The sequence below is a fragment of the Patagioenas fasciata genome, chromosome 5, assembly GCF_037038585.1.
Source record: "Patagioenas fasciata isolate bPatFas1 chromosome 5, bPatFas1.hap1, whole genome shotgun sequence".
Classification (NCBI taxonomy): Eukaryota; Metazoa; Chordata; class Aves; order Columbiformes; family Columbidae; genus Patagioenas; species Patagioenas fasciata.
Window position 1 is genome coordinate 7109316 of NC_092524.1, and position 27370 is coordinate 7136685.

The following is a 27370-nucleotide window of genomic DNA, read 5'->3' on the forward strand; positions in this document are numbered from 1 at the left end:
GCTTTATAAATCTGTATTTTCAAGACAACTTTTGAATATTTTGTAGTTTAGAAGTCTGATCTAAACAAGGACTCTTGCAGTCCTTACTCCTTGGTTCATGAAGATGACGGGTCCTGTTGTACCACTGAACATTCTACCTAAAGAAATATTACCCACTGTTTGGGGAAGAAATGAATGTACACCATTCACTCATTTATCCTAAACTGAGACGTGTTTTTGTCAGCCCCTCTCCCACGAATGTAAACCGTAGGCACAAAATAAATGACTAAATTCTGTAATGAGAACTGTAGAAGAAACGAAGGACTCCTTGTGATTCTATTCTACAACCAACAAAAACCAAATGGAGCCCGAGGAAAGCTTCCTCAGAAAAACTTTGTGGTAAAACAAAGCAAAATGTGTCCTCGTAGCCATATTTAATTGAATCATTACAAAACTGGCTGGCTGAAGCCAGAGGTAGAAGTATGGAAAGTAATAACTAGATGGGGAAAAAATAAATCAATACAGGTGGCTGAAAACTGATTCAGTGCACTAAAACTGAGACTTCTTGCATTTTCTCTTTATTAGGTCGACAGGAACTGAAGGTGAAAATGTCAGAACCCAGCTTCAGCCTTCTTTGGTGCTCTTAGGCTGCACTCATTTATTAGAGTCCTTTTCTTCGTGCTTCTGTAGGTCAGTCGGTGCTTTGATGGCCGGGACCTTCTGCAGAAGTGCACAGGGTGTCCTGCAAGGGCTGACAGTGACACAGCCACCAAGCCTGATCATAACACCATTTCATCTCAGTAGTGGGTGAATGTAAATTAGAAACAATGATGGTGCATGAAAGACTCGTTACTGCAAAAGAGGACTGACTCTACAAGCTGGGATCTATATCTCAAAATAGAGGGATGACAAAATACTCTGCTGTGATGCAGGCTTTGTTCCATGCAGTTTTACAATGCATTTCTCTTTCCAGTAAGAAATTATCATGCTGGGCAGGGAACATCAGGGTCCCTGATAGTCTATAACTGCTGGAAATTATAAAGTTAAGGAAAAAAACAAAGGGGGGGAGTTAAGGTGGGAGATGGGGTGGTGAACATTCCAGAAACGTAATTCAATCAGGTATGATCAAAACTAAGGTCTCAAAGAAAACCCTTGGGTCAATTGAACACAAAAGGGAAGGGCTACAGGTTTTGGAAGTCTCCCTGCAACTTAAATTATAGATGGTTTCCAGGAGTTTCCTTAATAAAATTTATCCAGGGAGAAAATATTGGTGTCAGTGAGGGGAAAAAATCTGATTCACGGAAAATGGAAAAGAGAAAGGCAGCTTCAACCAGGAGTTACTCATCAATCTATTACTTAGACAGAGTCTTGGCAAAACTCATTCTCCTGGTAGAACTTGCCTGCAGTAGACCAGATTGATTTGACAGTCTCTTAGCCTAATAAATGCTTGACCTCGAGGTCTGCTGAATTCACTAAATTCACTATGCAGAGAGAATTGGGAACCAATCACCTCTGGGGAACACCCTGTTCTGCAGCCCTCCCCTGATAAAGGCCTTGACTGCTTTCAGCCTCAGCGAGATGACGAGATGAAAGCTGCTCTCAGAAGAAGAAAGGTTAATCGACTACGCTGCTGTTAATCAATCACTTGGAAAGATGCAGCACTTAGAATAGGTGGGTGCCTCTTCCTGCCAAGAGGTTCTTGCATGTTAACCAGGGAGCACCTCCTCCAGTTGGAAGGATGAGTAATAGACAGAAACCCCATCCAGAGAGATGCCAGGTGTCTGATCCAAAGCCAGCTGAAGTCAATAGAAAGACTCCCAGTGAGTTCAATGGGCTTGGATCAGACCCCGGAGAAAGACTTATTATCCAAGGTTTATTCTGCATATAGATATTGAGCTACTTTTAGGAGTGAAGGATCCTTGAAAAGCAGCAGATTCATCACACTTTCGCCTCCCTGTGAAATCAAACGTCTTCAAACCAAACTGTGTCCCATTTACCCCGATTGTCAGATATGGCTGACATCCAGCAAGGGAAAAATTACCTGACTGTGACAGCAAAGGCAGACACGTATACATTTCAAAGTCTCTAAAGACTACACAAAGAAAAAATGCCAAACTGCTCACGTTTTCCTGGGTTTTTTCTAACTGCCGCTAGCCAAAATGATAGCTTTCTCAGAAGAGAAAAAGCTAGATCAGTTTCTGAAAGGACAAAGAAAAATTTAGGGAATGAAATTAAAAAATGAAATTAAAAAGAGGGAATGAAATTAAAAAGAGGGAATAAAATCAAAAAGATCCTGCCACAGAGAAGAACAAGCTCAGTGCTGAACATGAAGGGGCATGGAAGCATGGACGGGGCAGCTGACAGAGCCAGAGAGAAAAAACACCCAAGTGAAAATGCACGCTTAGAAAGCACCCCCGAAGATCAGGTATTTCTCTAAATTAACAGCTCTATTTAGCACCAGCATCAGATGGTGCCGAAGCAGCGACCATGCCTGATCCTGGATTAAATGGAAGCACCGAGTCCCAGCCTGTTGTTACAAACCCAGGCTCCCACATCCCAGTGCAGAACCACCCCTGCTGCACCACACAGCCCAAAAGCCACATGGCAAACAGCTGAAACCAAAAGACAGAGACCTTTAGGACATCTACAGCTACACACACCAGTTTATAGTTTGTTGCAGAGTCTGGTACAGGTTTTCCTTCTCCAAGGTGTCGTTTCTGGTATTGTCTCACTACCAGCCTTACCCAGGGCAGACTCCTGGCTGGACTCAGGCAAATCCTGGGCCAAAAAACTGCTGGCTTAAAAGTTTTGCTTTAGGAATAACACATTTTTCACTAGAGACAGATACCTAGAGTCGAGTCAGGTCCTTCAGAAGGCTGGAGAGTGATCCAGATGGAGCGGCTCTTCTCTGCTGGAAGTTCATGGCACTACAAAGCATCCCAGATGACAGATCTTTCCTCCTTATGCAGTGACAACAAGCAACACGAGTGAAAGAGGATGATCTAATGTGCACCATATATATACAATTTCCATGTGCTTCAAGAAAACACCATGTAGGGAAGGACAGGTATCTCAAACATAGCGAAGAGCTGTGGCTGCCAAAACCATGTCCCTAGTCTTCCCATCACTGGTTGAAAACAAGCCCACAAGACAGATCCTGCATCTACATCCAAAAGGAAGGACTGATGTTTGGTGACTTTTTTCCCTTTGGCCCAATTGACAAAACAACCAGCACTGCAAGCAAAGCAGGACAGATACCATTAAAGAGTGAAGGTGTCTGTCTGTTCCATAAGGACACCTGACAAGAAATTCCATGTACAACACTGTTTATAGTTACAGAAACTTCTTTCCCAGAAAATAATTTGGTACGACAGCCTCATAGATCTGAAAATGTCAGGTCTTGTTTCACGTTTCTGCAGGTGCAGATTCATGAAAACAATGCCTTATCTCCTCACGTTTGAAACAGCATTTTTGCAGCCATAACTTCTATTTTTGAACAGATTCTGTCATTATACACTTAACCGTATTGCAGCAATACCAGCAGGTCCTGCCGTGTTTGCCATTCCGGCGGCATACACCAAATCACAGCCCCTGCAGTTCTCTTGCCAGTGATGGATCCTGCTGGAGCCACAAAACAGAGAAGAGATCCAAATAAGAAGCGATTTATTTCACCTATGACTATTCATTTCTTAACCCACAGTGGATGAGCAGAAGGCACCCGAATCACGGCACGAATGACCAGTGAGAAGTACAAAGGTTACCGCCTCATCGATTTTTCCTCATGTTGTCGAGAACAGTCCCCTACAAGGCTTAACTGCACAAACTTGGTTGCACTGAATTATAACGTCCAAAGATAAAATCTCTTCTATCTAAAAGGAATGGAAAGATGGATGGCAGAGAAACGGAAGGAGAAGTCTGAGTGCTTTATTGACCCAACTGACATCCTACGAATCGTAAGCGATAAAAATGTATTGAGAAATATAGAAGTTCTTACTCACCTTTCTCACTGCCTCCCAAATGGTAAACGCCACAGAAAAATGCAAAATTCCCTTCAAACGCGTATTTAAAAATCTTGCAATTTTATTTGCATATAAAGGCCGCTAGATGTAATATCACAATAAATTTAAAGAAACAACTGCTTTTCTAAATTCCATTAATAAGGTAACATAAAACAGAACAAAGCTCAATAGCATTTACAGTGGCAGAACAGAAATAACTATCTGCAACGATATTTTGTGCTAGCGAGATTGCATTTACACACAGTGCAAAATAAGAAAAAGGAAATAAAAAAGACAAGAACATTTAAATATAAAGGACAACTAAGCCTTATTTTAGTTAGGCTTGATTGTATCCATTTGACTCTATACATGCCTGAACTACGACAAAGATTTAACTCGGGCTCTTGAAGGCCTTGAGCACTTGGAAAATGTGTCACATCCTTCATAATTTAGATGTGCTGTACAGCATAATTTTGCAGATGCTATACTGGCAATATTAAATCCTAGCTTAGTTATAATGCACAAAAAATACATATATATATAAATTCATATTTAAAAGGAGTCCGCATTTACATTTTTTATTATTTTTTTTTTACTGCATGAAATACCTGCTTCTTTGCAGCTTTCACCCCCAGTCTTTTAAAGCTAAAATAATTTAAAAACAAACAATAAAAGGTAGATAAGACATACAGGCCGTGGCCACATCAGTCTTTAATGTATAAAGGAGGGAGGGACAAACAACTGAGAAGTCTATTCCCCCCTTGCTGCATTCTACTGTGAATAGAAACAAGTTTCAGCACATGCACATGTATCAAGAGGTAAATGGACCCCAAAATATTGTTTGTGCGACTAAAAACAATGGATATAAACGGAGATGAAAAGCTAACTTTTAGACTTAGGGAGAAAAAAAAAAAGACACTTAAAAAAACCGCGACAATAACATAAGTTGTGCAAATTTGGGTGTTTTTAAATGCTGCCTACTTTTAGCTTATAATACAATATTAAAATAAGGTCTCTCACTTATTAAAAGAAAGCTTGGCTGTCCTTTTGAGAACACTATAACAATTTACAATGGCAAATTTATTGAAAAACGAAATTCATTTTACAATTTCACGATGCTTTATCAATTTCAAATGAATGCTGCATTTCCAAAAAGCACAACCTCTAACTTTGCTTCTTGTTTGTTTTGTACCAGCAATTGAAACCAAAACAAACAAAAAACCCCCAAACCCACCATAAAACAGAAACTCCGTGGTTCCCCCAAATTCTCCCCCACCACCCCCCTCCCCCCCAATTGAGAAACAAACATGTAACAGAATATAAGATTTATAATTAGAAAATGGCAGTTTATAGACCTTCCCCAGTTCCAAATGTGCAGTAGTGCTTCATGATCCTTGAGGGGTTGGAAGGTCAAATATAATGGGAGGGTTGGTTGGTTGAAAGCTGACTGTACACGTCGAAGCGTTGATGTACGTGGTGTAACCGTCTGTCATGATGCCGTAACCTGCAGGGAGAACGTGTCACACTTACTGCAACGTAAAGAAACGATCCTGCCCGTGGGCAGCTGCACCGGAAGCTTGTTGGGGGATCAACGCTTCGGGAATACAATTAAATTAATCCCTTCAAAATGATATGAGCTTTTGAAAGCTGCCACAAAGGCTTGGTTGAAAATATACAATGTAGTGTATCTGAAACAAGAACTCACGCTTTTGTTTTATGTACAAACTTCTTCCCCCACCCGGGGGGAAAATCCTCTGTTGCAATTGGATACAGCAGAAACCCACAAAACCACACACGTACTTTTTCTAATTACTTAATTAGTGAGCTGCAATTTACATGCCTGTAAATTCTGTCATAAGAAAAAGACCAGATTTGACAAGAGGAAGAAATTTGTTATGCTGAGGGTGGTGAGAGCCTGGCCCAGGTTGGCGAGAGAGGTGGTGGGTGCCCCATCCCTGGAGACATCCCAGGCCAGGCTGGACGGGGCTCTGAGCAACCTGAGCTGGTGAAGATGTCCCTGCTCATGGCAGGGGTGGCACTGGATGAGCTTTGAAGGTCCCTTCCAACCCAAACCATTCAATTATTTAGAAGTAACTTTGGTTGCACCTACAAAAACCCCTCTCTGGGCAATGAACCCAGAGAGCTTCACCCATGCCGGCCCTTTTTGTCCAGTTCCTCATCGCTGGGCTGCCAAGCTGGTGTTCACACGGGCTTACAAAGCCTCACAAGCTCATTGGCACATTCAAAATACACACACACATATTTACTTTACATCTATACATATACATGTGTTATCTACCAGTGAAAATCACAACTGAGGAAAGGAATCTCCTGCTATAAACACAACTGAGCACTGGAGGTCAATGGATGATCCTCAGCTTAAGTAGAAAATGGAGGTGAAGGTTAAACATGTGACTGCTTTTCATTACAAAGGGATCTTAATAACTCGTTCCCAAATAAAAAGGCAAGAAACAGTGGATATTAATCACAGGGTTTTCAGTACGCCAAGGACTTGACTCCTCAACACTATGGCACCAGTTTCAGGATGCTGAATACTGTCCTCTACCTTCTAAACAGCTGGCCAGCAACGCAAATGAATAGGACATAACAGAGGGTTGGGCACTCCAGTGATTTTTGGGCAAGTGGAACAAACTATAGCAACCCATTAATCGAGTCACACCTGAGCCTTCAATCAGCAAACACGATGTGAGAAAAGGGATGACAAAAAAACTACTGAGATACCGAGAAGGCAGAAGTTCTGCTCTTGCAGAAATTCTCTCAATGATCAGGAGGCAGGGGCTCCAGCTCCACCAGTGCAAAAGGTGAGAGAAAGCTTTGCCATTGTTTTCAGCTGACATCCACAGAAAGCTAACAAAGCTAGAAAAAAATCTAGGAAGGACTTGGCACCAAATGTATTTAAAAAAAAATCAGAGTTTCATGGAGGAAGAGAACTTCCCATCGCTAACCCACAGGGGAAAGATGTTTTCCTTTTAAACCATTATGATATAGTACAGATCACTGCTGTCTGAAAGCTAAGATAAATACAGCTACCCACGGTGTCTATCAGAAAGAGTAATCACTTCAGAATTGCTGCACTGTCCGCCTGTATTACTTTATTTATTTAGACTGGCAATTTTGATTTAGATCATCTCATGGTGGGAAAAACCTTGTTGGCGGTTGTTCTTGCTTATCAACCAGGAAAAAAAACTGCATCACCAAAATGTGTGTATAGCCGCCGTTTAATGGAATGTGGTGTGTGTGTTCACCTCAGCTGGAGCTGGATGAGAAATAATTGCAGTGTTGATCATGCTCCTAACACTTGGCTATTTCTTTCTGTACTGAAACAAGCCGTTCTCGTGCCTTCTGCATAAGTACTAAACAGGATTTTAACTTTTTTGTTGGCATTCTTGTAAGAATATATTTGAACATTCACTTTGAGTATGTGCAACCACCTTTCCTGTGAGATTTAAATGAGAGGTGCTGCATGTGGTTCCTCAATGCTTTTCTCATCATAATGACCCTGTATATTAAAATACCTTCCTCTCCTGCTACTTAACACTATTATAACTAAAAGTGTCATCATCCAACGTGCCTACAAAGGCTGTAGACTATTTACATGTTTGGCCATATTTGCTTAATATCCAAGGATTAATATTTATACAAAATATCCACTCTTTTCCTGTGTGCATAAAAAGACTGCTATTCATGCCACTATACTTAAGGTCATGTCAATATTTCCATTATAAACTCTTCACTTACAGGGACCAGGCAAAAACCTCATCACATGAAGTCACAAGGGCTTCAGAAAAACCAACACCACGAGTTGAGAAAGCTGTCCTTTTTTTATTTTTCTTTTATGAAGTCCTCCAAATCTTTAAGCCTATGGAGAACCTAATTAGACTCAATGGAGAAACCTCCAGGGGAGACAATACAAAGCATTTAATGTGTAATTTTGAGTTCTAGGGTCACAAAGTCTTACACTCTCTCTCTCAGGCAGAACTCCCAGTGTTTGTCTCTTAGCCACATGAAAGCTACAAAATTGTATTAAATATTTAAGTATCTCCAAAACGGATTTAATCTCTCTGTCTCTTTTACAGCCACGAACTGAGCTTATTTCTGAAGCTTCACACTCTGCCTGCTCTGGTACTGACAGTGGGGAAATATCTCTTCTAAAAGATGAGACCGCTGGAAGGTTACATACGCAGTATGAACTGTATATTACAGGATGCTTTTAGAAATGTATGCAAAATGAGTTCTGGCAGTCTCTCCACCTGATGTCTGACTCAAGATGCCCTCCTTTCTCATTTTATGGGAGGTAAGCTGAGACAGTAAGTTGTCTTCGATTTTTTTCTAGCACATTTTTGGCTCCTGTGCTTGGAATAATGGGGATGATTTTCACTTTTGGCATGCAAGTGTGGGGAATCTCATCTGTTTCTCTAACCAAGTTTGTCAAAATTTGAATTGCTTTCAAATAACCTGTATAGAAAGACCTTTGCACAGTGAAAGATGTAGGTGGATAATGTAGCACATGCTCCTGAAACAGTCTTTTTAAATTCTGGCATAAATTTACGAAGTGCTGTTGCGTGCATTGCTCCCCTCAAATCTCTGCCTACTTTAGTCCGATATGCTCTTATCCATCCTTTGCAACACACCATCGAAAGGCGCTTCTCTGAAACCAGCCTGAGCTGGAAGAGTGGAGCAGCTGCTCCTTACCTTCATGAATCCCACCAAACACATGGAGTTTGGGCCGTACTCGCCTCTGCACCGTGTTCAACAGTTCCACACAACCCACTCTCTGCAGCTCCTTTGGAACCCAGTCTCGAAAACCTGAAGGCAAAACGCAATCAATATGGTTAATTTTCGCTATTCAGGTAAGGTTTCACGGAGTCTTTCAGGAAGTCATAAATCACGGAAGGTTTATTACATTATCTCTAGTCGTAACCTCCCCATTAAAGCACACAACGGCTTTTAAGAAATGTTTCACTGTCACTTTGTCTTCCTTAAAATTTCCTTCCTCATCCGCATTAATATTTTGCTGGATGTGATTTGGTTTTTTAAACTATAGGTTTAAACTCATCTTCCACCTTGAAACCCTGAGACATTTATTCCCGGCACTGCTGCTGATTTTTCTTCCCTTTCCCCTTGCTCTTAAAGCAGTCAGCTTCCCATAGCCACTCCAGAAACAAAACATTTCAGGAACACCAGCTTATCTATGACTCGATACCTCTGTCAGCCCAAAGATTTAAAACACAGTCTCCCACAAATTGCCACGGTCTGCAAATGTCAGGTTACTTCTGAGTCTCTGGTCACCAACAAGCAATGTAGATAAATAGCTTTCCACAAGCTAGTGCTAATTGACTACGTTGCCACTCAGTCCTACAGAAAATATGGGAAGATGCACAAAACTTGACATCAGTTATTAGGAGTCCACTGCCTGGACTAGCACTGGTAAGGATCAGCAGGGCAAGAGGAATGAGGAGGAATAAATGGGAAATCAGGAGCCACATCCAACTGCAGCACCGTTCTACCGACTCTAATTACACCCTGTGCCAAGTGTATCCCAGGTGGTAAAAACATATTGTGACATGAACTTGACTGAATTTTGGAGAGAACAAAAGAGTCCAGTTACAGTTCTACATCCACTAATATTTACCTAATCTTAAAAGCAGTGTTTTGTCAATATTACCATGCAGGCTGAGAGCTAGACCCTCTCCTTTTAGGCACAGTACTATCACCTAATACGTGTTTGCAGTTAAAATACAGAGCCAACCTTTTGAAACTGAACTTCATTATCTCCATCAAAACCAAAATTTAAGTACTTTTATTCAATTAAAGCACTGATTAGTGTCTGCAATGTCACAGTATTTCTATATGAACCTGATTCAGAGCAGATGGATTAGCAACCCATTTAAAACAGCACCCGTGAAACATTATAACCACGCTCGTGGGGTTTTTTGCTTCTTTGGGAAAAACAAGCAGATTAAAAGAATGCTGTTCAAAGTGTTGTTTTTCAATATCTGGTGCACTTCGCTGTCAGCGGATGGTGCATCTCTGCTTTTTTAACACAGCATGCTGGTCGCTCTACTAAGATTAAAGAGAATCTGCAGATCCTCATATAACATTCTCCAAGCAGTACGAAAAGAGTAACTAGGATATAAAAGGAGTGGTAAGTACATTGCTGGTCAAAAACTTTCTGTACTTCCCCTGCCCTGCTTAGATTGGTGGCTCTTAATTGTGATATGAAACACAAACATGCACGGTCACAGAGAAGCTCTATGAGAGCACCGAGCCAGCCTGGCAGCACCCAAATGCTTTGTTATAATGGCACCTTGCAATTCTGAGACGTTTTTATTGATTTTATATTCACTAGTACCCCAAAAGTCGGTGATTTCATGTGATCATGTGTTGATGTGACCCTCTGGATTTCAAGAGCTTACCAACATCCTGGAAAAAATCTCAGTCTACTAACAGTAACAGTAATGAAGAAAAGATTGACACTTTCTTATCCTGACAAACCATATTTATAAAAGGTTGATGCTTAGTTGTTGTAAAACCAACTGAAATATTTAAAATATGGCCCTAGACCGTTTGCCACACTGTGTCTTAGAGAAAAGCAGTAAACAGTATGTGATGCTATCTTGTGGGGTACATAGTAGGAATTTTCAAATGGTTTTAGTGTAGGCTTCAATAACTTTAGATATGCCCAAACTGAGTGCTCCTGCCTCTGCCGAATGATCCTGGTAGTGTCTTTTTGAGATAATCAGAACTTAGTTTAGAACTTAAAGTTTAGAATTAAAATGGTAACCAGTGAATTGCTCACATTTATGAAGCAAGCAAAATTTAACTAAATGAAAAACTGCAACTAATTAATGAACAAACAAGTTATGTGTCCATATACTTGTGCTCACCCGTCATTAGAGTAAGGAATAATTAACTGAGAACAATTCACAAATTTGCTACAAGCCAATTAATATATTTAAAAATACTGTTACATATGCTGTTTCCAAGGAAATTATCAAGGAGAATATGTGACTGCATACTCCTGAGTGCACACTCTGAAACCTTAAGAAAACACGTCACTGTAGCAGAAAAAGGTTTTAAAAAGTTTTAGTCAGTGTCTGAAAAAATCATATGAGGCTGGAAACTGTCAGATGAATACTGTGCTTAAATAAAATGCAGAACTCTAATGCCTATGGAATGAGATATTTGATCTTCCTTTGCTTGAGCTACAGAAAAAAAATGTAACTTTTATTTAAAAATACCAGGAAGCTCAACATATCTGCTGAGCCTAATCGGCACTTTACAATTCTTCCAAAAGTTTTGAGTTAGGCTGCAATTACAGTATAGCTTATAGCATTATTAATTTTGCTTAGTTTAAAAGTAAAATTCTCATGCAAAAAATCACACACAGCTTTTGTTTCACTTACCAAGGGGAGGTCCATGTGTCATTAGTATATCAATTCCCTCGGGAATAAGGTTCCACTTGTCTAGCAAAGACTGACCTCTGGGTAGGTTAAAGCCCCATCCATTAAACCACGGTGTCCTTTGGGGGAAAATAAGATTAACTGCATCAGTGTAAAATAAAAATCCATTCCCTTCTCCAGTTTTTCTGAATTAAAATACTTTCCGTGCTTCAGAGATTACTTGCAGACAGACTTTTTGAAGAGGATGCCTCTAAACCAAACTGGTTCGGATATACGCATATGTGTTTGAATTTAGGTTAATAGTCTATGCTCTTTCAAGAGTATTTGGCCCTGGGGAGTGTTTATCCAACAGAGGAAAAAGTCTAAATCTAAAATTTTTTTTCCAAAGTTTGGGGATGTTCAGATATAAGAATTCCCACCTTGTGTTACCTACCAAAACAAACAAAATTCACTTAAGTTTTTCGGAGGCAAGAGACAATTTCTGGCAGCACAAGGCAGCTGGTGGGTTACGGTCCAACAGGAAAGCTGCACCATGTACCCACCATCCACACTATGGTACTTCAGTAAACTCAGACTTGCTCCTTCTTAGCACTTTCAATATCAGAACAGTGTCACATAACTTGGCTTTGAACCCCTGAGCCTCCTAGAGGTCGTGATCACACAATATTTAGTGTTGCAATGACTTTTTAGAGCGACCTTATACTTTAAAACTCATTTAGTATTTCTTAAGGAAAACTGAGATCCTCAGCCTCCTTCACCATTGCATCTTGTTCTGAGACACCAGTTTATCCATCAACCCAAGCACATGGCGATGAAAAGTGGACCTTCTAGGAGCAGTTTTTCAATGTATAACACCCAAACTGAATCATTATAATGCAGGTATATTATAAGAAACCTTTCCTTAACAGGTAGGTCCACTGACCAATTGTTCTGATGAGATAATATAATATTCACACCTTTTACTAACAACTTTTTATACAGCTGTTAGGACTATACTGATTTTAAGAGTTTTAATCCGTGTGTGTGTGTTTCCTAGAGCTCAAGCAACAGATTTAAACTGGGTTGTTTCATTTTCCAGATAGGATAGTCCTGTCCTAGCCCTCATCATTTTGTGCCACCTTCCTGAGAGTTCAAGGTACTCCTGCAGTCTTCTGAGTACTGCAGTTCTGAAAATAAACGATTAAAATTGGAGGAAGAAAAAAGCCAAAAAACACCAACAAACCAACCTTAAGGAAAAGCATACTTGTTAAAAGAGAGACATTAGGAGTCCTACATAATTTCATTATGCAATGTGCCTCCTGCACCCTCTAAATTATGCATTCTTTTAGCCTGAAATACACATTTAAGTGGAAATGTCCTGCTGAGATTGCATCTCTGAGTTTGATTTTTTGTAATTAAATTATTTTGTTTTCTGGAGATAATAATTTGAAGAGTATATACCCAATTATATGTATGGTCTGAATTCCTGACCATCGGCAGCATGAGAAAACAGCAGGCGCTGATAATACAAGAGCAGGAAGGTCACTGGTGCTTAGTAACAAATAATAGACATATCCCATGTAGTCTTACTGAGCTAGTACTTACACTACACATATATAAGAACTTGTTCAACCTAGCAGACTTGTCAGATGAATGCTAGCAAAAGGCAGGAAAATTAAATGTTAGTTAAACTTTTTATGTGAACTCTGGATTCCTCATGTGCGTAGCAATGAAATTCCACCTCTCACTGCTGGCTTATTCTGCACCCACTGAAACACTTAAAGAAGTTAATACGTGGTAAAGTAAGGTCAGCGTAACTCACAGGTTTGTAGGCAACCGAATTAAAACTGAACCATGTGTCTCAGCTTTAGCTAAATCACATGTGTTTCTGCTTTTCTGTGACTGACCTTTCTGAAACACAGATCTAGATTTCCTTCCCTATAATGTTCCTAAGTTTTAACATATCAAGATAATCGTAACCTTTAGGGCTGCAGTTAAAAGTTAAAATAATGGTTTGGCTAAACATTCAGCTGCTTAAAAAAACAAACACACAGCACATCGGTTGAACTTTTCACTGTCAATTAATGATTCTTTCCCCACTTGCATTTCTCCTGCAGATAATACTGTAGTTATTACACCATAGTTAAACCTGAAATGTGAAACCACATCTCTGATGTCTCTGGAGCTCTTCAGAGACCACAGCCACAGAAAAACTTGGATTTGTCTGCAGGTTTTTCTATTTTATTTTCTTCTGAAGCACTGGGGGAGGAGGAGGGGAACCTGATCTCCTATATATTCTTCATTCACCAGCCTCTGTAATTAGCTGTGACTAACAGGCACCACATGGGAATCCACTTGTAAGAACACTTTCCAGAAACCTTCCATGTGACACAGCATGTGCACAGAAAAGACGGTCAAGTACTTCTTTAATACACCAAATATTTTCATACAAAATGAATAAATTGGGGAGAAGAGATGGCGCGACTGGAAGAACGCCTGGATTATGGATTTAGGGTTCAGGCATTTAAAACATGAACCTGTTCTACATGTTTAATGAGAGCGCTGCGCCCCAAAAATGCAAACTGAGAGTCACCGGCCCCCTGAGGCAGCTCAGGCCTTGCCTGAACGCCAAGAGGAAAGAGATGTTCAGAACATTACCGAGAAGAGAAAAGCAGTTTTATGGCACAGATTCAGGTTTAGATGAGATCGCAGGGAAGGTCACCCCGTGTCTGCACTACGCAGACAAAACGGAGTTGATGTGCTGTGAATCCCAGGAGGGGACAGGTGAGGAGCTGCTCACCCCCAGCAAACTTTAGATGTGTGCGGGAGAGACAAAGCCTGGGCAGGCAGCACCCTGTCAGGGGATATCAGATAGGGATTTTTTTACTCCTATTAGTGCCCTTTTTAAGAGTTAAATAGAGTCGTTCTCAACTTCTAAATAACTTACAGGAAAAAAACTGTGTATGTAGTTCCGTGCCTTCTGCAATACATTCTCGAGCTGGTTACTTACTGGGAGAAACCACCTCCTCTCTAGGAAGAAACATCTCTAATGAACTTGGGCTGCATCCACCTGTGTAAGCTCCAATCAGGTGCAAATAATTAGTACAGGCTACTTAGTCATCAGTAACCACATTTAAGATCTGACCTAGTTCTCCTTCCTATGAAGTTCTGAGCTTAAGACTCCCATTAACTCCTAAGCACATTAATAGTATACTTCATTTCTAAGTAGCTGGCAAGAAAATAATGTTGAATAATGCCACATGGGAGGCATGCACATAAAACCCACAGGGATTAGTAATGAGGGATTACAAACGATTTTGTCATTTTACGTTTGACGGAGCAGAACGCTCCCTCGTACGCAGGTCCCGCTTGCCTGGCGTGACAGCCCGTGTCCAGGAGAACCTAACTGAGCCTCCGCTCATCAGAACCGCACGCCGCAGCATCCTTCACCTGCCACCAAACCACCACGGTAATTCCTGATCCCTGGCTCTCCTGACAGCAAAGCTAACTTATCATTTAGGGCTGGCAGCTACGCTGGCACCAGATGTGACACAGGGAATATCCTCCTGAAAGGCAGACACCTGGCCCATCGTTAGCCCCGTCAGTTCTTCATTTCTCCGCAGGAATCCCCACAGATCCCGCTCCACCTGGCGTCTTGGAAGTTACATTTTCTGCGACTAAAAGAATGCTTGAGCAGTAGGCTGAGTTATTATCTTCACACCCTGTGCCGCAAGAGACACAGACATCACTTGACATAATACCAAGGAGGAGGGGATCTTGAGCTTCCAACAACACTCACCCCCCTTTGCAGGGGTATGGGGAGAACCCCCTGACAAGATGCACAAATCCGTCTGCGTGCAAAGGCAGAGCTGCCTCTTCAGCACGTGGTCCGATCTCTCTTCTGCAAAGCAACTTTGTATGGTTTTACCATTTTACTATTAATTAAAAAAAAAAAAGCGCACAGTGACAGAGCATTGTTTTGTGACACAAAAGCACAACCGCACCTCAGAAGCAACACAGTCACACGTGGAAACAGGAGACATGGCCAAATTCATCCAGGTGATACAGGCATTTAAACTCCTTCTGGAACTTTAACATATTTTAAGGATGGTATCTCCTACTACTTCGTTCTCTTCTCTGGTTTGTGGATTTAATTACTTGATCCTCAGAGTTCAACAACTCAAAAGGAAAATGTACAATGAGACCTTTTAGATTCAGGTTTTTCCTTTACTTTCACCAGTAAATCCATTTTTGTCAATCGTTACTTCTAAACAGGATTAGAAAAAATAAATTACCTCACGGGTTTTTAATCTCATGTATTCATTCATTTTTAAGGCTACCAAGTCTTTAAGGAAAGCTTCAATTTTATCTTTAATCCAATGAGTAAAGTGCACAGGAGGCAAAAATCTCTTTCCTTGCACAAGACAACAGCCAAGGGGGTGTCTAAAAGGCATCGCAGCAGGGAGCGCTTCTACACAACTAGTAACAATAATGAAATGCTCTTTATTTTTGTCAGCATTCAAACTGAACACACAGAGCTGGTTCACGCAGGAGACAGTTCCATTAACAGAACAAAAACAGTGGGACAGGACATGGATACATGCTCCTCAACTCGTTCAGTTACAGGACGTATCCCCAAAGTATCTATTACAGCCCCAGACGAAAGCTTCAGCAAAGAACAAACCGCAAAGGGGGGAAACCAAACCAAACCAAACCAAACCAAAACAGTGACCTTTGTGCACAGAAAATAAAGCCTTCCAGTCCTCCTCCCTCTGCCATGAACAAACATTTGCAGGGGCAGAGCAGCCCACACGTGCCCATCTCCATTCAACCCCTGGGCAGAACGTGCCTTGTGGGGACACAAAGACAGTGAGGACACACAGACAGGGATCATGGGGACACAGAGACAGTGGGGATACACAGACAGGGATCATGGGGACACAGAGACAGTGGGGATACACAGACAGGGACTGTGGGGACACACAGACAGGGACCGTGGGGATACACAGACAGTAGGAACTCACAGACAGGGACCGTGGGGATACACGGACAGTGAGGATACACAGACAGGGACCATGGGGATACATAGACAGTGGGGATACACGGACAGTGAGGATACACAGACAGGGACCACGGGGATACACAGACAGGGACCATAAGGATACATAGACAGTGGGGATACACAGACAGTGAGGATACACAGACAGGGAGCATGGTGTGAGGCAGAGGAGAGCGTGTGCTATTACAGAAACAAAAGGCTGAGCAGAGCAAGCGCACAATGTATTAAGGAAGCACATTTTATAATAGAAGAGCTCCTACAGAGGTTCTGAAACTTGCTTTCCATGCTACAAAAGCTTTTTTTTGTTGTTAAGCTCTTTATTATAGTGAATATTCAAATACTTTTTTTCATAATGTTGCAACAACCAGGAAATCTTAAAGGGTAAATAAATAATTTCCTAAATGTGCCCATGAGATGTAATGTTGTGCTATCAGTAAAAGGCACAGTCAGGTGCCTTGAGCTGCATTTCATTCCCACCAGCATTCACCTGCTGGGTCTCAGTGTTCCATTTAGAAAGTGGGGTCAATAATACACAACCAAAAGATGCGCCACGGGGTCTGGTTCCTTGAGATTTTGTTTACCCTGCATCTTTAAAGACTCAAAGTTCTCACAAAAGTGCGTTATCAGTACTCTGATTGTGTTAGCCGTGTTACTGCATATATCTCCTTATTACTGCCCCGCACAGGACTCAGGAAGTCTCGAAAACATAATTCTGCTATTTTTACAATGTTACAAAAACCTGAAGCCTCAACAGTGACTGCTAGTTTTGTTTTTTGCAGGTTTTACGTCTTTTTCAACTTACATACTACAACTACAGGCTAAACACTTTCCGATTGTTTAAATGACAAAATATCTGAGAAACAAACCCCCCATCCCCAGTGTGTTTGGAGGGAAGGAGAACACAGGGTGCCTTTTCTCCACTAAGCAGCCTTCTTCACGATGGAAAGTGGCATCAACAACCATGTGAACACACGCTAGTGTGACCTGGATCAGGCCTTGCACTGAGCTGTGCTCAGTTGCTACCTCAGATTGTACCAACTGGTCAACAGAGGTTTTAGTTTTGAATGTGCTTGATCTCTGAGAAGTGTAAAAGAAAGAGCTGCTGCCATCCAGCACGTTCCATGGATGTGCTGGTCTGGACTGGATTATCACCTGAAATAGGGGCAGATACAGAAGTGCAGCTTTAGCCATCCATACAGCCGGAAAACAGTATGTGAAAAGAAATCCCTTACGCATCTTGCAGTTCTTCCCTCTCACGCTCTCTGCACATCTTTTCCTTGCTGCTTCCAGGCTTGCTCAAGTTTTATTGACAGGTAACTGAGCTCTGGTCCCCAAATCTAATTAACAGGACCTCTGTGGATACCTTTCAGTGCTTGGTTTCTCTGACAGCCCATACCAACCACTGGCATCTTCTGTCTTGAATGGTTAGTGGTGCATTTTGGAGGAGGAATATAAAACACCTGCTCAGTTCACGTATTTTGAGTTAACAACGCCAGAGCACCACAATTTGTCTTCTGTGGGGAACACTTTAAAAAAAAACAAGATGAAAGAAGGAGGTTGCATAAAGACACATACAAAAACATGCTAGGGTTTCAGACTCTTGAGGCCAAAGGAGCAGACGTGCAGGAGGTTAAAATGCCAGCAATGTCCTGGAAGATCACCAGACACGGAGGACAGCAGGATGCAAAGCACAGGGGCCCCTGAGGACAGGGAAAGAATATACAGTGAAGCAGAGGAGGGGACAACACCAGGAAACCAGCACATACTAGAAAGGAGAAGAATGGAGGAGATGAATTTTTAAAGTTTAAGACTCAGGCAACCTTTGCTCAAGTATCTGAATTGCTCATCAAAGAGGAAATTTCCTCCAAATCTTGAGAGGTTTTCCAATCCCCAGCTGTATTGCGATTATTTTATTTAGGGCTTTGCTTAATGAGATCTGGGAGATATTTTAATATCCCAAAAATATGAAAATAATTTAAACTTGACTCAAGGGCTAATTTCATTCTACTTTTAACAAGAACAGAACTACAAAGGCCTAGTAAGAGAAGTATCAGACCTCGCGTCTTTCTGTGCTGCGGATGGGTCAGGATGGCCTGAAGGACAGACCTGGTCTAAGGCAGCACCAGCCCCAGCTGGGTCCATACAATATGGACATCACTATGCATTGCCACAAATGGTGATGGGAGCAGCTCAGGCCAATGAAGTACCACACTGGACCGACTGCCAGAAGTGCTTCTCATTCTAGAGCGGGCATATTCTCCCCTTCATTCCCACACTGCATCCTCTAGTTGTATTGCATCTTGAATTAATTTTATACATTGCTCTTTTATCCATGCAGGATCTGTGAATTGATAAAGCTTCCAACACATGTAGATCTGGCAGAGGGTTTTACTAGTAGCTCTGTTTCTACAACGACAACACAAAGTAAAGCAAAAGGAAAAAGGAAGGAAAGACCTCTCATCCAACACACACGTATGTGGGCATATTTCTGATCCACCAGCATATGCATGTGTTCAACATGTAAAAAAGCAAAATCTCTACAGGTGTAATTACATCCAGTGTATTTCTGTTGAATATTTTATGTATTTATAGAAGCAGCATTTGGAAAATACTAACTGAAAGACAGCTCCCTTTAAAACAAGCAAGCTAGATTTCAAAGCATTGTAAAGAAACGCTGCCAGGTGTAAGTTAGCATAACAAATAAAACACTTGAAAGAAGTTATGCCTGCCTGCCCTACTGGTGAATTTGGTTCTTGCTCCTAAGAAACAGCCTCTAGAAACCGCATGTTTTCAAATGCTACTTAAAACAGAATTCTTTAGCATCACGAGAGAGTTTCTGTAGTTCCTCCAAAAGGCTTTGCTGGTCAGAGAACAACATGATCACTTATTCATTAATAAACGCCAACGCCACAAAACAGAGGAATCCCAGATACATATCTTTATGTAGTGTTTCAGCACCTTTATGTAACTGTACATCTGCAACCTCTTAATATGTGTAACTTATTGACATCAACATGAAAGGTGATTCTTCTCCCAGAGGATCAGTTTTGGCCACCGAGCCCATTTAGCAGGCCAGCGCTGCCCAGAGGGACCACGGCCCCCCCAAAAACACCCGTCATCAGCCCTTGGACCAGCTCCAGTTCTTGTAGGCCGTCTGCTCCAACCCTGACTAACAACTGAAGGGGAACAGCAGATGGTATCACTACTTGGATAGGCCATGGCGCAAACCCCAACCACAGATGATGGAGGGAAAAGCAAGAGTGGGGCTACCTGAAATAAACTGATTTTTCTCACTCTGTTGTTCTCTGAAAATAACCCCCTGAAAACAACAGACTTCTTCCCACTTCACGCTTACAGGAATGCCAACTAGATGTCACATCTATGCTTTGAGCCACCTTGGGAATGAAACCCAACACCGTTTCTCTTAATCACTATGGTTAGTACGCACCTAAAAAGGACTCAAAATTAAGGCGAATTATAGAGTCTCTCAAGCAGCAGGTTTACATCAGAGCTAAACTTAAGTCTTGGGTTTGTACTGCTTTAGAGCTTTCCATGTAACACACCTCCATGCTCTAGCACGTAGCACCAAGATGAAAAGATTTTGCACCAAGATGAGAAGATTTTGGTCTCTGTGTCCTTATGTTCTGGATGTCGGGGTTCCCCTTGCTTTTCCCGGTCTAATTTCCAGAGTTAGCAAAGCAGTTTGTTGTTTCTCAAAAGCGAAAAACAAGCAAAAAAACCCCACTAAGTAGAAACCTGCCTCACAATCACAGGAACTCCAAGGCTTTTGAAAAATCTTTTCCAGTGCAAGTAGTAATTAATTGGCCTCAGTATGATCGAGATAGAGCTCTGTTTATAGAGGGACTGCGGAGAACTAGGCTGACTACACCAATTTGCCTAAACATAAGCCTAAGCGAGTTCCTTAAAGTGAATGGGGTGGTAGACACAGAATGCTGCCATGATTTTCACTATTAGACTTTAACAATATGCCAATTAATTCTATCTACTCCCATGATTTAAAATCAGACACTGAGATTTGTTTATTGCCAGGTGATGCTGTTTATTTATAAATACCACTGCTATTTTAAGTTATGTTTTGCTCAAAGCACAGCTTAGCATTCTTCAAAACAAAACTGAAACTTTCCTGAATGTCTGGTAAGAAAACCAAGGTTCACATGTATTTGCCTTCCATGCACATGTAGCTCATGATATTTAATTGTAGGAACTTGTAACGTAATCTTCTGAAAATTTACAGAAGAGAATGGAAACAGTTAGTTATAATTAGGCCACAGGATGCTCCCAGCGTTTCTTGTTTGTTTGAAGTCTGCGCTACCTTCCGTTACAGCTTATTCTTGGAGCTGCATGTCAAGTCACCTACCCTCGCTGACCAGATGAAAACAGCCAAAACAATCAAAGAGTTTCCAGAGTCACAATCGATGCTTATTTAGGTATGGTATATAATATCATGTCTGGACTTTAAGCAATAATACTGGTTTACGGTTTAATTATAAGTTTTAGGAAATGTCATTTATTTAAAATATATGCAGTTTTGGTTCATTTTCTTCATTTATTAAAGACTTTGCTTTGTGCAGAAATTTAACATCTGGCCTACCCAAAATTTCACCTTTACTCAAAACTGTGATCCTACTTTGGGGTCTGCAGGAAGGGAAAGTAACTCCTGTCCAATCTTCATCCAAAACTATTGCTACTTAATTTGTCAAACTCTGTAATTCTGCCAATGAAGAAACTAAGAAACAAAAGTAATCTGGGAAAAGGGGGGGTTATGGGTATCAAATGCACATCACACCTTCTCACTCAGCTCAGGCGACCTCAGGAGACTCGTATGCAAACAAAGTTCACACATACAAAAATCCTATACCTGAGACTACATGCATACAACTTATGCATGTGTATGTATATATATGTCTAAAAATATATTTATCTCCTGTTGCTCTGTCAGGAGTCCGACAAACAACTTGAAGAAGCAGGACGATGCACTCGCAAAACCAATGAAAACTCCAACTGCTGTAGCGCTCAAACACGATCTCAGTAATATAAGCTAATATTTTCAGGTTATTACCTGGAGGAGCTGTCTTATGTACGAACCAATTTAGCAAATCAATTAAAGTAATGCAGTTACTTGATCAACAGATGAGCACAAAGAAAAAAAAATGACAGAAGAGACTGAGGAAAAAAAACAACAAATGAGGGTCATAGACGAAGTAGAAGCTGCTCAAAAGACTGCAGAGAGCATTTGGCTTCACAGAGGTAAAAGGAGCTTTATTTTCATTTGAAAATGATCTGTTTAAGCATGGGTCACTTGCTTTTGTTGGCTTCAAGATCATTAAACAAGGCACTCAGATTACATGCAGGTCAGTTTACACAACATTTAATTCTAGGCTCATCCACCTTCATATCGTCCCTTCAAAGAGATTTGTGGGAGATGCAGACTGCCACAGACTGAATGAGAGCTAACCTGACTCTTCTGGTGAAAAGAGCTAACATGAAAAAATCAGTTAGAAACCAACATATTTTACTTCACTACCAGTGACTCCACTCCATCAACAAAATGCTGTTCATGCTCCTTAAAGTTCTCACCCAGATGGAGAGAGGATTTTGGCCCCCACATCTTTCCAAGGCAACATCCAACACTTCATGGCCCTCAAGGGAGCGTTCATAGAACATAATTAAGCACAAGCAAGCAGCAGCAAAAAAAAAGAGGTAGGGAAGATATTTTTTTCATTGACCATCGGTCAAAACTCCTGGTTTTACAAAAAGCCTGAGCTGCCTCCTACTTGGGCACCAGCCCCAGGCAGAGGCAACATCGGGTGGGCAACGTCCTGGCACAACCAGATGCTTCTGGTGCCATAAATAACTGTTCTACGGGTTCACAATTGCATGTTCACACCCTGGGATTGTATATAGTCCTATTTTTAAAAAACACACTTCCAAAGAAAAGACGTGAGCTCCCATTCCAAGTTCTCACCTAAAGCAAATTTTTTACTGAGTTACAAGCCTATGAACTGGTGGTTTATAACAGAAAGGCAGACTGACATTTAAATAGAGTGGCACTAGAATAATGGCTTACATTAGTGTTTTATGGGAGGCTGAATAACCACAGAGTTAACACACTGTATTTTCTGGCAATAAAAAAATGTTGAAAACAAAAGGTCATTTTCTTTGATAATGTAAATGAATTAGATTTGTATTGTATGGTCCAAAGAGTAAAAGGCAAGATTAATTCTTAGAGAAGAAGTCAATATATCAGAATGGCTAGGACTGGTTTGGTTTTAATTCTTTAACCATGTTGTAAAGCCTGTGGTTCATAACCCACAGCCATATATTGCTGTACACTGTAGGTTTTAATACAGGCCCCGGACTCCAGCCTGATCTGATAAAAACATGAAACTTGCAGTAGGCCATTATGTGGGCAAACTATTCATTTTATATTCACCTCCTTGTCGTGTCAGTGCAGAGGTCATCTAAAGAGGGGGCCTAATTAATCAAACTGTCAGAGCCAATGAGGAGGAGCATGTTAATAGGACTTTTATTTCACCCAGGAAAGCACTGGTCTGACAGGAACCAGAAAATATGGCCTTGATGTTGCTGTTTATTAGCAATGCTGAGATCAGTGGTAATAGGTGCCAAGCAGCCTATGTTTGATAAAGCGCTGAATGTCAAGAACCCGCACCAACTAGAAATTAGACTGACAAGAGGCAAGAATCTCAGCATATTGATAGGTACTGGAGAGCAGGTACGGCTTAAATGTGAGCACAAAACAGGAGCCTGCACAGCACACATTCTCATTCCCTCAAAACTAAAGCAAAAAAACCCCCATCAAATCCCAAATCACCCCCTTTGCCCCCAAATACCAAAACCCACCAGCTATTTTCCTGCACTTAAAGGTGAGGCTTTGCAATATTTAACTTCTATTTGGCATATATAGGCAAACACAGGTGGCACCAGCACAGAAAAGCGCTCAATTGGGTACAACAATGCTGAAGTTAAAGGATTGCCTTGATGGGATCCCATGGTGGTATAAGGCCAGTGATGTGGCCCTATGTCACTGTTATCCTTCCAGAGACCTGGCAGGACTGTAAATGGTCTAAGACTAGTTAAAGAGCTGACACTAACTGATCCGGATCAATGCGGAGGCTGCACCAGGTGCTCAGGTAGCAGTTGGGTCTGTGTTATATCAGGCACTCAACGAGTTAAACCCCAGCCCCACAGAACACAATGATAACGCTAAAATAAATGTGGTGAAGACCTCATTTCTTATGCAAAGTCTTTCCACAAAATTGATGTTCTTAACACGAGGAGCATGCCCATAGTAAAGAGGAAAACAAGCACATCTAAAAGGGAGTGAGTGGGAGAAAGAAGAGATTCTCACAGTTTTTGAAGGGCACTGGACTCATTTTAGCAGCAGCCATGGCATTTGCTGTGTGGGTGATATATGTAAAATTTTAAATTAATTATTTTAGTAATGCACCCCTACGTGATTTCTCAGTCTGCAATGTATTTTATACTTCGGGCCATGGTAGGCTTTATAATTAACTACTTTCTGAAGCCATTTTAATTAATTTTTTTTCCCCCAACACCATTATTTCCAAATGAATAGAGAGCTAACATTAAATAGCCTTCTAAATCGAGAGCTGCAGGAATCTACTCTCATAGGATAACGCGCTCAGAATCACGTCCCCAGCAACGCCCCCGGAAAGGTTTAAGCAGCAAATGTCGCAGCCAAAGGGAAATGTGCTGCCAAAGGGGAACCTGGGACACCAATGGGACATGCACGTCCCTGGCCAGGTCAAAATCTTTCTTGGTGGAAGAAAAAAGCTGCTGTGTTGATGGCTGCTGCCATGGATGCAAATATCCTCATCCTGAATTATCTTTTTCTTCTTATTTTTTACCTTGAGAATCCTCCGCTCTCTGGATCTTCCTCTTAAAGCCGGCAATACCCGCTCCTGAGCCTTCCCTGCTCCTCTGTGCTCCCTCCTGGGGGTACTGGTGAGTACGAGATGGGATCATTGACATCGCCCATGTCCAAGAAAACTATATTTCCAAGTTGTTTGGTTTTACAGGATTCAAATCCTCAAGAAGACAAATAATAGGGGACTGAGAACGGTAGCGCTGGGATCAGAACTGGTCATTAAGGGCAGGACCTGCTTCTCTGATGGGAGAACTCACTTAAAGCTTTACCGTCAAAACTACAGCTTTACAGATAAAACTTCATCCCTCCTCTAAAAGAAACATACGAAGAATAATTAAGAGACTCTTCCCTTCGTTACTTTCTGGCTGTTGACAACGTTCTTTCCAATGGCTGAAATTACATTTATTTCCCCCTGCGCCCCCAGTTTCATACTTTCTACTTTAAACATAAGGCACGCCCCCTTAAACTTCACAGGAAACATGTCAGATTGAAAATAAATACAGAAGGCTAAAATGCGGCCCAAATGTCTACCTTTTGGAGCTTTAAATGGCTCTTTCACAGCTACAAGAAAAATAAATGTTGGTGGGTAAAATCTTAATAACGGTTATGAGCCTTGTTTTCACATTTCTCAGTGGCAGCAGTGTTAAAAACATGTATTAAAGCCAATCCAGCATACGAAGTAACACACAAATTTGGAACTATGTTAAGTCAGTATCTCTTTAAAAAGTATTTAAGAAGGTTTTTCTGCCATTGACAATGTATCACTTAGCCATTAATAATGTATTTTATTAGTGTTAGGATTTTATTACCTAGGTTGTACTATTAGTTTATTGAGGGGGGGAGGTTTGAATTTTTTATAATGTCAAACCTTCATTTGGTATCATTACGCACTTGGAGTATGACCAAGGAACTATTTCTTCCAAGGCTTTGTAGAAGTGTATTCTTTAAATCGCCTGCCTAACTTCATGGAGATAGTGCTCTTATTTTGAAACAAAAGAAAAATCTACATGTTAATCCCAATGACATTGCTATAGGAACCTTATTTACAGTATGGTAAAAAAAAACCAGGTCCTTTCTTACAGCCTCATTAAATCTAAGACTCATTTAACTGCTGGGACATTTTTACAATGGGTTTACTGACACACTATGATAAATGTCCGTATAACATCCTTCAACAATAGCCCTGACTACAGCCACAACCACAATGTGTATAAACACTGCATCAGTTCTAACAATGTGCTGCCCTGAATAGTAGGAAGTGAAGTAACACTAAACACATTTTTACTAACCCCCACTCTCCAAATCTGCATTTTGCTTCAGTTTTTCTCATTGCTTTCTGTTTTGTTTTGGGGAGGCTGCTTTGTTTTGTCTTCACAGCGGGAAAAGAAACATTCCCCTTAAAATGATGAGAATTAAGATGCTAAACTTTTTAAATATTACAGCATAGCTTTGAAATTTTGACCTAGGCAGAAAGGTTTCCTGAAATTTGATTCTTTAGAGATAAAAGGGTTGGCAGCAGGATGAAAGCAGCCCTACCCTTTTTTCTGTGTCAGAGAAATGAATGGAACGGCTTATGAATACATGTAACTCACCCAATTCAGGAGCCACGCTGGTGCCTATTTGGCCTGAAATATCAGTGTTAGGTTACTGTGCAAAGCAAAATAACTGGTAGCCAGTGTGAACTCGACCCACAGGAACAATGAAGCCCAGAGAAAGGTTTTTAGAGACTTAAACTTTTCAAACTTCAAGGTAATGTAAGGAATTAAAAGACATTTCTGTGGGAATCATGCTTTCAAAACATCTTTATAAATGTTTAGATATTGTAACTTCTGCAAGAAATGGAGATCGGGAGTACCAGAATTGTACAACAAACTAAAACGGAACAGGCTCAACTGCTCTCCTGTTCGCGGCTGGCCTCTGATTTAATTTCACATCAAATGATATCGCAAAGCTGGACATGGTAAACCTACAGTATTTTCACTGGAGACTAGGCTCTGACATTCTGTCTAAATGAAATTTCCCAGTTGTCCCAAACACTTTTTATCTTATTTCCATGCTAGCAGTTTGAAATGTCACTATGTATTGCCACAATGACAGATGAGCAAAGGCACAAGAAAACAACAGAGCTGGTTTCTGCAATGAACCATGCCTGGCGAATGTGAGCATTTACTTTTGCCCCTGGCTCCAGGTCCACTCCCAGGTATGAATGGAAACAGGGGTAAGCTCTGCTATGTGATTTCATGCAGGCTGAAATATAGAGCATGAGTTAAGAAAACTTTGTATGCATGCATGTATGTGTATATACATACACACACTATTAAAAAACACCAGCAAGAAACAAATCTTGCAAGTAGTTTTTATTTTACTACCACAGGTTATCTCCCTGAGGGTAGTGAGAGACTGACAACAACAAAACCCCTGCAAGCCATGTGGCCATAATACAGATTTTATGTGGATTAACAGACTGAGGCTTGGATGGTATTGATAAAAAAATAAAGCAAGCATTCTTCAGAAAACTTTTGCTTAAGAGGTGATGGCTCCTGCTCACTGGGATTTCAGAATCCTTTCAGTGACAGTGGGGAGAAGACATTGATCATTACTCTTATATTTCTATTAACTGCAATGAATTGTCCTAAGGACAACTTCGAGATCAAGCTCTGACCTTGGGTTTCTCTTTCCTAAATCTCTTTTTCTCACTGTAATGAAATAATAATCAACTGCCTTTAAAAAGCTACTTCTTTATATAGGCTTACTCCTGTCATACAGCTGGTAACCACTAGTAGAAAAATAGATGGGTTTATAGTATCAATTAACACCTAAATATCGCTTACTCTCTTTTATTCAGGCAACTGCTCACTCTGAATAACACTCCTGTTTACCTTACCTTGATGAGACATGAAGACCTGCCACTCACCGCAATAATTTTCCGAGCAACGCTAAAAAAGGAGCAGCGAGCATTTGTATGCAGCAACCTCCACCTAGAGACACCCAGCACCCGTAT

The 27370-nt window shown here is 41.0% G+C and overlaps 1 protein-coding gene across 3 annotated transcripts in view; it reads right to left on the bottom strand.

Annotated features, from left to right (window-relative positions):
• Positions 1-5263: 5263 nt before the first annotated feature.
• The window catches only part of MPPED2 (metallophosphoesterase domain containing 2), a 106794-nt gene continuing 84687 nt past the window's right edge, over positions 5264-27370 (bottom strand). For all 3 annotated transcript variants that reach the window (XM_065839244.2, XM_065839245.2, XM_065839246.2), the window contains exons 5-7: positions 11405-11520; positions 8691-8804; positions 5264-5481 (exon numbers count right to left, since the gene is read on the bottom strand). In XM_065839244.2, the coding sequence (XP_065695316.1) occupies positions 5363-5481; positions 8691-8804; positions 11405-11520 (349 nt within the window). In that variant the 3' untranslated portion in view covers positions 5264-5362. The remainder of the gene's footprint in view (positions 5482-8690; positions 8805-11404; positions 11521-27370) is intronic.